The sequence below is a fragment of the Delphinapterus leucas genome, chromosome 2 (genome assembly GCF_059928025.1).
Source record: "Delphinapterus leucas isolate spDelLeu-1000000601 "Yukka" chromosome 2, BTC_Dleu_Yukka2, whole genome shotgun sequence".
In the NCBI taxonomy this organism is placed as follows: Eukaryota; Metazoa; Chordata; class Mammalia; order Artiodactyla; family Monodontidae; genus Delphinapterus; species Delphinapterus leucas.
This window is the reverse complement of record NC_143130.1, coordinates 152,093,283-152,107,648: the sequence shown is the minus strand read 5'-3', so window position 1 is coordinate 152,107,648 and position 14,366 is coordinate 152,093,283. Positions and strand designations below refer to the sequence as shown.

Sequence of the window (14,366 nt, the reverse complement as noted above, 5' to 3'; positions counted from 1 at the left end):
GGCTCTGGAGCTGCACACCCTGGACTCACCAAAGCAGACAGTTGGCTATTTTTCTGTGTGATGTAACTTCACCACACAGCCCTTCCTTGACCCCTGATCTAAAGTAGACACCCCCCCACACACACTGTATTCTTTCTTCACATTTCACCCTGTTGCTTTTCTCTGTAGCACTTATGACATTTTGTAAGTGCATATTTATTTTGTACTTAGCATTTAATGTCTATTTTAAAAAAAATTTTATTTAATTTATTTTTTATACAGCAGGTTCTTATTAGCTATCCATTTTATACATATTAGTGTATATATGTCCATCCCAATCTCCCAATTCTGTCTCTTTAGATTGTCAACCATCTAAAGGCCGGGTTGGTCGCTATTTGGTTCACCTACTATGTACCTAGTTCTAACACGGTGGTCATCACATAGCAGGTGCTCAGTAAATATTTGTTGAATGAATAAGTGGGTGAATGAGTTTCAGAGGTGGTTGATTTGGGGGTAGTACTTCTTGATGGAGGTGGATCCTCTGCTTGCCTTTTTTGGTAAGAAAATCCCAAAGACCTTGTCTTTCAAGGGACTTTAGATACTGTTTCTCCTTCCCACCATCATCTCCTGGGGGCTGGTCATGCATGGGTGTGAGTTTCTTCAGTTTTAATGGGCTGCCTGAGCACCCTTTCTTATGGGCTGGCCAGCCTGCATCTGGCTCTGGTGGAGGAGATAGAAGGGGAATGTGGAGCTCCATTTGAATAAAGGCCAGTGGAACGCGGGTTGGTTGTGCTCGTTATTTCTGTCTGTTCCCCCAGAACAGCCTTTTGCCCTTCTTTACGCTGCCCTGTGCCCCAGGAAGCTGACCTCAATGGCTGCATCAGTGAGGCTCCCTTACCCTCTGGCTTCTGGTTGAGCTTGGCCAGTGGGAGGGCAAAGCAGGAAGACAGGGCAAGGAGAGAGAGGTTGGGTGTGTTGTACCCGGGTTCTCTGGCCCGAGAGCTCTCCATGGCTCTCTCCAGGTCTTGCAAACACACTCTTTCTATCCCTCCAGGGATAGCAGGGCTCATGACCCCCTACTGTTAACTGCCCTGGTGCTTCCCCATTCCTTGTCCCCTAATTCCTGTCCACACCTCTGTAAACTCCATACAGATGGGCCATTCGTTCCCCTGACCGTTTGCTCCGGCACCACCCCCTCATGGTCTTGCACCCATCTTACCTGATACACGGTAGGGACTACGCATCTAATCGCAGGGGGTATGAAGTGCAGGGTCCGGGGAGAGGTTGGAGGAATATTTTGTAGTAAATCTGAGTATGATCGCCTGTACCTGAGGTTTCTGTTTTTAATGAAAAAAACAGAAAAAAAAAAAAAAAACCCAAAACAAACCAAGAAACCCTCAACCACCCTCCCTTGGGTTAGGAGTTGAAGAATTCTTGAGAAAGGGGTTCAGTTTCTCTCTCCGATTTCTCTCATGGGCAGGGCCGGCACTGGCTGCCACTGCTCAGGTGGCCCCATGATCTCAAGCCCCACGAAGCCAATCAGACTCTGATGTCTTCAGAACAAACGCCCCAGTGTGCGGGCACTGCAGCTCCCAGCTGCTGATCAGGGGCCTGTTAGGCATCTGCTCTCGTTCTTTTTCTTCACTGGGCTTCAGAGGCCTTTACTTCCCTGGTGAGTTGATAAGAACAGCCTCTCTGAGGTTGAAATAGCTTTTCATGGAGCAGACTGGAGCTGGGCAGCCAGCATGGCCGGGGGGAGGTCATGGAGTTGGCAGACAAGAGTTGGCATAGAGGGAGAAGATAATAAAACTTGAGGCCGACATTGGTGCACTGCTTTAGAGTTTTCAAAGCGCTTGAATGTAAAGGAACACATTTATGCTCCACAAAATGGCCTGGTGGGGTGCTGGGCATTGTCGCCCTCACTTTGTAGATGTGCAAAAGGGCTCGGGGATCCTTGAGCGCCTCGCCCAAAGTCACAGAGCCGGAGGGTGGCAGAAGCAGGACAGAGACGCAGGCTGTCTGACCCCGTGTGCTTCTGGCGCCCCTTCTGCCCTGTCTCCGCCGTCTCTGAGGGAGCAGGCAGGGCTGGGCTCTGGCTCTGGGACTGTGAACTGGAGATGGAAAAGCTGAACTCCAGTGTTCCTGTTCGTCCCGGAGGAGAGATCACACCTTGCCGGGGGCTGCGGTTCCCGCATGCCCCCAAGGGCCACCCTTCCTGTCCCTCCTGTCTCTCCTGTGTCCAGTGGCCTGACACTGCTTTTCTGTCCTTGTTTTTCAGAAGTGGAGCTGCCTCTGAAGAAAGATGGGTTCACCTCAGAAAGTACCACCCTGGAAGCCTTGCTCCGTGGCGAGGGGATTGAGAAGAAGGTGGACACCAGGGAGGAGGAAAACATCCAGGAAATACAGGTATTTCTGTGCTTGCGGGACGGGTTGGGGGTGGCCCCCAAGCATCACCGTCGTGCTTCCGGAACTCCAGCCCCAGCTCTGGTCATTCTCTCAAGGGCCAGGGCTGCGTCTCAACTTCCCACCACAGCTGGGAAGCTGGCCTTGGTCTCCCTGTTAGTCCACTCAAAACGTAGTTTTGGAGCCTACTGTGCGTCAGGCACCGTGCGAGGTCCTGGGGACACAGTGGTGAGTGAAACTGACCGCATCCTCTTTCCCGCCCCCTGGAGCCAGCAGCCACAGCCCAGGCTTGGAAAGCTCGGTTGTCCGGGGCAGCCAGCCCCCGCAGGGATCCCCACCGCACCCCTGCCTCACACACCCTCATCAGCTCTGGTTCACCGGCTGTCTTGTCCTTCCCCAGCACCACCCACCTGTCCTTCAAGGCCAGTTCAGAAGTCATCCCCCAGGCAGGTTGGTGGCTTCCATCCCCACGTGTTCACCACCCTCTGTGCACAGCATGGCTAAGGCTGCCACCACGCAGGGTCACCACGCAGGATTACAACGGTGTGCTCTGATGGTGTCTCATTTATGTGTCTTGAGTCCCCATTGTTGAATCCAATGGTTGGCACAGAAGCTCGTAATATTAATGAATACAAATATGAAATCGCAGTTTTTAATAATTAAACATAATGAAATTATTAAAATTAAATTACATTTGTATTACACTAATACTTTATATTAAAATTATATATTTTATGTTATACATATATTATACGATTACATATTTATTAATTTTATATCCAATCTAATATTTGCATATTAATTTATTAACATTGTAATTAAATGACTACCAGTAAAATGTTTGGTTTGCTTCGTCAGCACCACAGTGTGTGGGTTCCGTCGAGTCAGAGACCGTGCCTTCGTGTTCACTGTTGTACCCTCGGGGCCTTGCACGTGCTCAGCAGAGTCTGGTCTCAATAAAGGTGTTGAATGAGTCAGTGAACGTGGCCTCCTTCTCTGCCATTCCTGCGTTCAGATGAATGGTCCAGTCTTTTCCGTTTGGTCGTCACAACATGGCTTATATTTGTTCCCTCCTCTACTTGTCAGACCTACAGCCCTAGTAAAGATCCTTATTGACTGAAACCTTTATATGTCTGACACACCTTGGAGTTGTCTTCGACCCCTGTCTTTCTCTCACACCCAATATCCATTCATCAGAAATCCTGTCCACTGTGCCCTCTACACAAATCCAGAGCGTGGCCCCTTCTCACCACATCCACCGCTGCTGCCCTGATCCGAGGCACTCACATCTCCTGTCTGAACGGTTGCAATTGCTTTCTAAGTAGTCCCCTGCTCATGGCTGAGAGGGAGCCTTTCCCGTGCTCAAACCCTGCACTGGCCCCTGTTCTCCCGAGAAAAAGTCGCGGCCCTCTCACCTCTCTCTGACTCGCTGCTTCCTCTCTTCCTGGCTGACTCAGCTCCAGGCGCACCGACCCTCAGCTACTCACGTACACACCAGGTGCGCTCCACCTCCGGCTGTGCTCTGGCTGCTTCCTCTGCCTCACGGCCCTCTCCCCATATGCTGGGCTCTCACCCTCACCTTCTTCCAAGTTTTGGTTCCTGTCTCTTCTTCTCTGTGAAGTTTACCCTGACCACTGAATGTAATACCACATCCTGTGCCCTCTCTACCCCGCAGCACTCCCGATTCTCTTACTCTGCTTTCCTTTTCTTTTTCCCCATAGGTTTTACCAGCATCTAACATACTTTATAATTTACTGATTTATGATGCTATTGTTTATTTTCTGTTTTCTTCTAGTAGAATGTAAACTCCTCAAGGGCAGGAATCTTTGTCTCTCTTGCTTGCACCCCTTTGTATCTCAAGACCTAAACAGTGCCTGCACATAGTAGGTGCACAATAAACATTTATTGCGTGGATGCACGAGTGAACAGATTCCTGTGAGTTGCCCGTCTCCAGTCTGTCCCCTCTCCATCATGTCCTGCTTTGACAGCTGACCTTTCATCCCAAAACACAATGCTGCTTGTGCCATGCCCTCGTTTAAAAAACTTGGCTAAAACACTTTTGTTTCTCGCTAAATGAATCTAAAGTGATGAGTGTGATCTTCTTGGGCCTCCTCTCTCCGCTCCTAACCTAGTTTTCAGGCTTATTTCCCACGATTCCTTTACTGCCTCTGTTCTCCAGCCTCCTTCCCTCCGTGCCTCTGGTCATGCTGTGCCCTTTATCTGGCATGCCTTTTCTTCCATCACCACGTGTACAAATTCCACCCACCTATTAGGCTCAGCCCTGATACCACCTTCCCCATGAAGCCTTTCTTGATCACCCCCCACCCCCTAGTTCTCTTTTTACCGCTGGCATTTAGGGCACCTAGTACTTTCTTTTTCTTCTTCTTCTTCTTTTTTTTTTTTTTTTGCTATTCATGTATTATCCCCCATTTTTGGACTTTTAGATCTTTGAAGTCACCGTCTGTCCCATCTGTATTGCCTGTTAAGAGTATTTTTGCTCAGTTGGGGTAATTTGACCGAGTCAATGAGTGGGACAGAACCATTGCCCAGAAGTCTTGATGCTCTAGAGACAGGCAGCCCTTTCCTTTTCGAGCGGGCGGTGGGTTCGAGTCCTTCTCAGGCAGCATCGGGCCAGTATACGGGTTGTCATTGTCGAATCATCATCACCACCATCCTCCCCGACGTAACCAGAATGTCTACTATATGCAAAGCATGGGCCTACGACCTGCTGTGCTAGGAACTGAAACCAGGACCAAAAGCCAGATGAGTTTACATGTTTTTATTGGCTTTGATTATTAAAATAAAGTGCACATGTAACAAATGGACTGTTTTGTTCATTTTTCCATTCATTCCATCAAAGTTTATTGAGTGCCTCCTCTGAGCAGGCATTGTGCTGGGCTCTGGAGTAACAGGGAAACCAAGAGAGACCTGTCCCCTCTGCTCATACTTATTTTGTAGCATGACATACAGACAGAAAGCAAGTAAACAAACAAGTAAAGTAACTGCATTTCAGGATAAATGCCATGAAAAGAACAGAGTATGAAGGCTCAGTATAAGAGGAGGGATGGATTCTAGGTAGCATCCTAGGGGAGACAAGGGCTATACCCCGGTCCTGTGAGATGAGAAGGAGCCAGTAAAGTGAGGAACCTGGGAAGGGCTTTCTGGGCAGAGGAACAGTGCTCTTGAAGGCATCGCGATAGTTCTGAGCTCGTTGTGTGCAAAGAACGGAGGCTGGTGTGGCTGGAGCAGGGTGCCAGGGAGGGAAGGGCCGGGGAGGCACTTGGAGAGGTGGGCAGGGCCAGACCTGCAGGAGGCTCTTGGATTCATGGGACGTGAAAAAGGAAGCCATTTGGAGGATTTTAACCAGGGCAGTGAATTTGTGTTTCCTTAAGACCCCTGTGGATGCTGCATGGAAAGGAGACTGGATGCAGGGCCAGCAGTGCAAGGAGGGAAGTAGCAGAATTTTGCACTCTTCCAGCTGGAGATAATGGAATCTTTAAAGAGGAATTCCTCTGATACACACACAATAAAAAAAAAAAGAGGAATTCCTTCTTTTTTAAAAAAGCACAGCCACAAATGATCATTATCATCACCGTAAAGACTGGTTAGAGTAACAGGGAGCAAAGTTGTTTTAAAATGTGTTTATTTTCCAGATAATGTCCTTGGACAGGGAATGCAAGTGTGTCACGGGGGATGAGCTGCATCTCTAGTTGGACACCCCTGCCCTTCATTCCTAATACAGGATGCTCCCTCTGCTTCCTGAGCCCTGAATACGTGCTTTGTTTGTTAGGAACTCCTGGCTTCTCCCGAGTTGTGTAGAGAGGCTTCTGGTGTCAGGGCCACGTCGCAGGAAATGCAGAAACACAGGAAATGCAGAGACACAGGAAATGCTGCTGTCACATGTGAGGCCTGGGGCTCGGACCAGAGGTTCTAGAGACACAGGGAAGCCAGTGGGAAGAGAGAGGGAGAAGTCAGTTTTCTCCAGGATGTTGAAGCTGTGCGGCACATCTAGGGACTAGTGCAGCTACCTTTACCAGCTTTCACCTTCCAACCCAGAGTCCATATTGCGGGTAATAAATACCTTCATAATAAAAAATGAGAGCGGCACCAGAACTGCGCTGAGATGCCAGAGGCAATGATCTTTAAATTCGAGGCACTTGGAACTTACCATGATTAAATGACTTCAACACCCAGGGAGTTTGCAAGACGGCTGTACAAACAGCAACAGTTGTCGTAAGAACGACACCTTGTATTTATGCTGCATCTTTTCACCAAAGGCTGCAGAGCATCTGACTTGTCATCGTCTCACTAGTGTTCCCCCCTACGGTTCAGGAAGCCAAGGCGCAGGAAGGCTAGGACGCTTGCTGTGGACCCGGGCCAGCGTTTCCTAGCTGTGGGCCAGAGGTCGTGTCTGGCAGATGCCGTTGCTTCTCTGTTAGGTGGCTAAGGTTGGCCCAGAGAGCCTAAGTGCTATCAGCTGATGGCTTCCCATATAAACCTGGTAGAGAAGCCAGAGAAGAATTTACTAGACCTATTTTGAGTTCTTTGGGAAGATTTGGCGATTAGCAATATCCTGATCCCTGCGATGGGAATGGAACTCTCTGACAAGAAGGCAATGGGAGAAGGTCACTGGAAACTCACCCCTGGGCTTCCTGCTTTGAGGACAGGCCCAGGGCATTGTCCAGGAGGCCACTGGAACCGTGATGGTGATACCAGAAGTCAGTACCATGCATGCTGCTTTCTAAGTCTTTTTTAAAAAAATTATTTAGCAGCATGAATGGTTTTTTTTTCAATTTTATTAATTTTTATTTTTTGTCTGTGTTGGGTCTTCATTGTTGTGCGTGGGTTTTCTCTAGTTGCTGTGAGCAGGGGCTACTCTTTGTTGCAGGGTGCGGGCTTATCATTGCAGTGGCTTTTCTTTTTGCAGAGCACGGGCTGTAGGCGCACGGGCTTCAGTAGCGGTGGCACGTGGGCTCAGTAGTTGTGGCTCGTGGGCTCTAGAGCGCAGGCTTAGTAGTTGTGGCGCACAGGCTTAGTTGCTCTGTGGCATGTGGGATCTTCCTGGACCAAGGACTGAACCTGTGTCCCCTGCATTGGCAGGCGGATTCTTAACTACTGCGCCACGAGGGAAGTCCCGCTTTCTAAGTCTTTTCATGGCTTGTGTGATTGTCCCACTGTTACCACAAGGATAGGTGGATGCTGTTGTCCTGTATAACTTGGTACCCACCCACCTTTCTAGCTTCATCTTAGGCCAGTCTCTTCCTGAGCCACTGAGCTCTGGTCACATTGGCCTCTTCATGTTCTCTGGACAAGCCATATTCCCCTCCCTGCTTCAGGGGGTTTGCTCATGCTGTTGCCTTTGAGTAGAATACTTTCCCTCCTCTCCTCCCTTTGGTCCCTGTTCCCAAGGTTAGTCTCTGTCCATCCTTTACATCTAAACTTCCTTAGTTCACTTCCACAGGTAAGCCTTACCTGACCTCAGATTAGGAAAGGTCCCTTCTAACAACCTCTCATAGCACCTTGAACTTGCCTGTCACTGTTTTCATAGCAGTTGTAATTATATGGTTATGTGTGTTGATTGAATCTGTCCTTCCTTCATTAGACTATAGAGTCCACTTGGGGCCAGGACTGTAGCCATTTTTTGGCTTATCTAGCACAGTACCTGCCATGTAGTCAGCCTTAGACAAATGTTTGTTGATTGAATGAATGAGTTCCTATTTTATAATTGGGGAAACTGAGGCATGAAGCGATGATGACTCACCCAAGGTCACACAGTGAGCTTATAAAGAAGCCCCCAGGGCTCCTGACATGGAATCCGTGGGCTCCCCTTCCCCTTATCCCACTTCTACTCTGGGGGGCTGGGCCCTCTGCCACAGTCTCTTATCCCTCCCTTAAACCTAGAGATACGCAGCTTACCTCCCCTTTCCTCCCCTACGCCAAAGCAAGTGAGGTGCTCAGGTCTATAGGAAGTACTGCAATATGCCTTGGAATTCTCAGACACAAGGGCTGAGAGAGAAATGGGAAACTCTGAGCTGATGAACCTGACCTTGCTTTAGTCATGGATTCTGCTATCTGATCTTGAGCAGTCAAAACTGTTTTCAGCCTCAGTTTATTTACCTGTAAAATGGAAATTGGATTCTCTGCTGCAGTGTGACTCACGGGGCTGTTGGAGAGAGAGAATTAAAGTTATGATCTTTAAGCTCCATTACAAGTAATGTGCTGTAACAAAAATCCATTACTCTTAAAAAAATAACAATGGAAGATTATGAATAACACATTCATGTCAAATTCTATTCAGATGGACAGGAAGTTACTTGTTTTCATGAAACAGGGCAGGATTCCAGAATGCCAGGGAAAGGAGAAACATATTTTCATATATTTGAGGTGGCCCTTTAGGAACAAAAGGAAAATTACATGAAAGTAAGTTTTGACCAGACATCTTGGGCCCACGTAGAAGGGTACCCCTACCAGAGTATTCTCTTTTTAGAAAACATTTCTTGGGCAAAAAGAGTTGAAAATGTCGGTGTTCTAGGAGGAGTTGGCTGGACGGGTCCCAGGAGAGAGAGTTGGTACCGCCAAGAGCTCCAGTTCCTGGCCAGCATTTTGGAGGCCTAGCTTCCCAAGCCATGGCAGCATCTTCACTGTGTTAAAAAAAACACACCAAAACAGAACACCCTCCGAATTACCCTCTGATGGTTTTCTCCTTTGCATTTTATTTCTCAATGCTTCTATTTTCTTGTCATTTCAGAGGGTTTTGGAAAATGATGAAAATGTAGAAGAAGGAAATGAAGAAGAGGATTTAGAAGAAGATATTCCCAAGCGGAAGAATCGGACCAGAGGACGGGTAAGCCGTGAAGGGAGGAAAGAGATCGGGGAGGCCGGAGCCTGGCAAACAGCTGGTCCCTAGGTTCAAAATCCCACTGCAGCTAGATAGAGGGTGTATCCATGGTCTTCCTTGCAGGACACCCAGAGAGGAAACCTCCAGAAGAATTCTGGTTCTCAGGTGATAGCCTGCAAGAGTTTAGAGCTGGCAAGAGGGAGAGAAGAGGCAGACGGTGCCCCGAGGGGATGGTGAGGGTCTGGGGAAGGTGGAGGTTGAGGTGTGGGTGAGGGTGGAGGATGAGGGGAATGTGACCGCTGTCCCCATTCCTCAGTCATAGAATAAGGCGGAAAGTGTCCTGTCCCTGGGGCTGCCCCAGAATGACAGGGTCAGGACACCTGCTTTGGGGTACGTTTCACTAGGCAGAGAGTGGGAGCAAACTGGGAAAGCATGGGGGCCGCAGCTGATGGTTCCCAAGCCAGTGTGGCGGGGGCTTTGGAGGCGTGTGGGCCTGGAATGTGACAAGAAAAGGCCAGAAGCCTGGGGAATGGCAGAGGGGAAATCCGTGGTGGAAGGAATAAAAATATGAGGGTGACTCTTAAGGGGAGGGAGCGAAACCTGAGCGGTACTCTCTGGCATTCGGGGTGGTCCTCCAGAGTCCTCACGTTCAAGCCCAGAGGGGTTTTCTGGGATTACCTTCAGGGCTCTGCAGGAGTATCTGACAATAGCCAGATGCAGCGGGACCTGTGGGGATGAACTGTTGCTTCCCATCTGGAGAATTAACTCTCTGAGGCCTGTCTGGCTCCTTCAGGCTCTAGGCGGGATGCTTACCCCTCCTGTGGACGAGGGACTAGTCCTGGATGCCCTCTGAGCCTGGGTCCAGTGATAATTGTGGCAAGCCTCTCTATTCCCGTGGTTCTGGCGTCTGAGTACACATCAGAAACACCACAAGAGCCTATCGAAATGCAAATTTGCAGGACCCACTCCCGGGAGTTCTGATTTAGGAAGTCTGGGGTAGGGCCTGGAGAGCTGTATTATAAGCAAGTTCCTAGGTGACTGGTGCAAGGGGCCTAGCAGTGCCCATGCTGAGCTGAGATGCTCCGACTTGGACAGGAGCTGGAATTTCTCAGTCCGGACAGGGTGGTCCTCTGATGCTGCACACCTTATAGAGTCACAACTCAGCTTCAGCCATGATCAATGTTTTGACACTCTTGTTTAATCTTTTCTTTACTCTCACTTTTGGTTGGTTTGTATGTTTGTGGGGTTTGTGTGTGTGTGCGGAATATTTGAATGCAAGCCCCTAGACATTTTTTCATTTAACCTGTACATACCTCAATGTATATCTCTAACAGGTATCATTATCATACCCAATAAAAATAACGATTCTAACATCTACTATCCAGTCCCTGATCCTTTCCCCCTGATTTTCTCAAAAATGCCTTTTTATAGTTGGTTTGTTTGAAACTTAGGTCTCTTGTATTCTATAACATACTTCTTCCTTGCTACTCCCTACCGCATACATATTTTTTTTTTCTCCATGCCATTTATTTGTTGAAGAACTTGGGTGGTTGGTCTTGTGGAATTTCTCATATTCTAGATTTGGCAGACTGGTGGTGATTAATGTGTCCCTCAATCCTCTTTATCTCCTGAAAACTGGTGGTCTGATGAGAGACTTGATTAGATTCGGGATATTTGTGCGTGTGTGTAAATATTTTTTGGTAAGGCTAGACTCTCTCTTAGGTGTGATGTGTGCTTCTTATTGCTTCACATCTGGAGGTGTGTGCTGTCCACTCGTTCTGCTTTCAGTGGTGGTAAAAATGATCCGTGGATTTGGGTGTTGTCAGCCAGATCTCTCCTTAGAAAGTGCCCCATCACCTTTTCACCTAATCATCTTAGTGGCCCCTGATGAACTTGCCTGGATCCATGCCTTCTTTGGGGGTTACAAAATAATGGATATCTTATTCCGTTCTAAAGGAGGCTTTAGAATGTGGAGTTTCTGGGCCTTTTGTGAACTCCAATTGCTGTGTACCTCCAGGCCTGCTTCCAACCCTTGTCTCAGCCCAAACCAAACTTACTCGAGTAGATGATGGAGAATGGTCGTCTCTACATCTTCTCCACTCCCAACTGAAATCTAGGCGTTGAACTTGTAGTTGGCAAATACGAATTGGGTGTCTTCTCTGTAAGAACACCGGCAGAAGCAGCAGCAACAGCCATTTGTACTTACTGTATACTTCCTATACATCAGGCAGTGTGATGAGCGCTTCACAATAAGAGCTACGTTACTGGACTACACCACAGTGCATCATAAACACAACAGGTCGATAGCGATATCATAAACACGATATCGATAGTGACGATAGGTCCTTTATACTGCATTCTCTATTTCTGCACTGTTCTTTACAGCAGCCGCTGGCCACATGTGGGTGGCTACCAAGCACTTGACATGTTGCTAATTCAAATTGAAATGTGGTGTAGGTGTAAAATATTCACCATATTTCAAAGATATAGTAGGAAAAGAATGGTGAACACTTCATTAATATTTTTATACTGATTACATATTGAAATGGTAATACTTTGGCTAGATTGGATTAAATAAAATGTATTACTAAAATTAATTGCATCTGCTTCTGTTTTTACTCTTTTTTAAAAACGTGGCTACTGGAAAATTTAAAATGACACGTGACCCCCATTATATTTCTCTTGGACAGCACTGCTTCTTTTATTCTCATACGTGGGTATTATTACTCCTAGAGAGGTTAAGGAACTTGTTCAAGGACATCCAACCTAGTAAGGAAGAAGCTAGGACTTGAACACAGGTCTGTGCTTTTTCTACTGGGTCACATGTGGCCCAGTGCCCAGCATGTGACCACTGACCATTTTGTTGAATGAATGATTGAATGATGGAAAAAGAACAGAAAGTCATATTTCAGATTTATGGGAGTTGAACAAAGGCCTGAACACAGTGAGGGGGTTGGATGGGGCCTAGACTAGCTCTGGGCCCACCCAAGGCTGGCTAAGGGGCAGTCAAACGGCTCTACATTGTGCAGTGACATTGTAGACATCCATGGTGGGAGCCATGGGAGGACCTGGAAAGTGCAGGTGAGCCTACCTGTGCTGGAATAAGGTATGGAGCTGCTTAACCCACAGGCTCAATGAAGCTACCCTTTAAGGTGTATTCAAGCTGCCACTGGCTCCTGGAGGACAGTCACTCCATTTCTGTTGTCGGGACTGAGGCCTGAGGCTGAGGCTGTACATCTCAGTATGCGGCCCTTGGGCCGCAGCATCAGCGTCACCTGGGAGCTTGTTAGAAATGCAGATCCCCCCCAGACTCCACCCTAGGTGGGCTGAATTAGAGTCTGCAGTTTAACAGGACTCCCAGGTGCTCTGTGTGCTCATTGAGGAAGTCAGGGCTAAGGTAGTGATGACAAGAACTGTCTCTGCTTTGTTTGAACCGTGAGTTCAAATCCCAGCTCTACCACTTACTAGACTTTGGGTGGTTCAGGTAACCTCTGTGACCCTGACCAAATTGAATAAGTAGGCTGGGTCTCAGTTTCCTCATCATTAAAATTGAGGTAATAGTACACAGCCAATTTTGAGTGCTTAATAAAGGCTAGATATTATTAGGAGGGTGCAAGCAAAGGGAACAAATCTCAGAACCTTGACAATAGAGATTCCCTGAGGGGTGAGAGAAATTGAGGCCCAACAATGAATAATTGTATCTGTGGTCACTTTAGCCCAACAAATCAAAGCTCTTTAAAGTTCATGGAATTCCTGTGAGTCATCCATGTGAGTATTACCAATCAGTAGGTGTTTATGATGCACTGTGGTGTAGTCCAGTACTTTCAAACTTTAATGTGCATACAAAGCACCTGGTGATCTTGCTCAGCTGCAAATTCTGATGCAGTAGGTTTGGTGGGTGGGGACTGAGATCTTGCTTGGTTAACAAGATCCCAGGAGATGGCAGTGCTGCTGGTCTGAGCACCTCACTTTAGATGGCAAGAGTATAGAGCAGTGGTTCTCAATTTTTTTTTGGTCTCAGGGATTCTTTACTTACAAATTACTGAGAGCCCCAAAAGCTATTGTTCTGGTGGGTTATAACTAGTGATAATTCCCATATTAGAAATCAAAACAGGAAAAATGTTAAATTTAAGAATACACATGCACACAGAGTGACGACATCATTGTGTCGTGTAGCCGCTAGAAAGCTCCACTGTGCACTTGCGAGAGTGAAAACTTTCAAATGACATTTTAGTACTATTACAAAAATAGTTTTGACACTGGAGACTCCCTGAAAGGGTCTCAGGGACCTCCAAGGATCCCTTGACCACTATTTGAGAATAACAGATACAGAGCGACTAGCTCTCTGCTCGGGACTGAGTCTGTCCGAGTTGAGAGTCTTTTAGTTGTAGGAAACTCAACTTAAGCTTAAGCAAAAGTGGGAAGTATTTGAAAAGCTGCTGAGCCATTGTCCCATATTTGAGCAATTTTTGAAGATTCAGGAAGGACAAGAAGGTGGTGGGGATTTAGGATTGGGAAGGAGTAAGGAACCCAGGTAGCTCTGGCCTCTACTTCTCCTTCCTTTATTCTTCTCTTGCAGGATTGCCTCTCCTGCTTCTCTGTGCAAGTGGCCCCATAGTTCCTGAATTTATGGGTCCCCCAAGTGACCTGTACTAACTAGAGTCACTGTTTCCCAATTCTGAGTACCTTGTGGGTAGAATCTGGTTGGCCCAGCTTGGGTCACATGTCTATTCCTGAGCCAGCCAATCAACGGCAGCCAGTAGGGCAGGGCTGTGTGGTGCAGTCATGGCAGCCATGGCCCACCAATGTGTGAATGGGGAGGTGGAATGGGGAGGAGTGGAGTCAGGTGAGTAGTTCTCAGAGAGGGAGGATGGTTTCTTTTGGACATCAGCTTCAAAGTTTTCTGTAACAGATTCTGGAAACCTGGGCCTCCGCCTTCTACTGGCTCTGTGACTATGGGCAAATCATGAACCCTCTCAGAACCTGTTTCATCAAGTGCCAAATGGGAATAATATTACTTGGTTAAACTCAGATGGTGTTGTAGGAATTAACTGAGCTAATACATGTGAAAGAGCTTTGGATGCTGTGTGCCCAGCATAGTGCTAAATGTCACGGGTTCATAATAAAGTACGAAGTGTCATCTTTG

General features: G+C 47.5%; 1 protein-coding gene across 2 annotated transcripts in view; it reads left to right on the top strand.

Annotated features, from left to right (window-relative positions):
• Positions 1–14,366, top strand: part of LOC111173001 (zinc finger protein DPF3) — a 108,068-nt gene that overhangs the window by 29,565 nt on the left and 64,137 nt on the right. For both annotated transcript variants that reach the window (XR_002644069.3, XM_089907926.1), the window contains exons 3-4: positions 2,258–2,385; positions 9,131–9,226. Coding sequence is in view for 1 of the 2 variants with exons in the window: in XM_089907926.1 (XP_089764052.1) it covers positions 2,258–2,385; positions 9,131–9,226 (224 nt within the window). In the remaining variant the exon portion in view is untranslated. The remainder of the gene's footprint in view (positions 1–2,257; positions 2,386–9,130; positions 9,227–14,366) is intronic.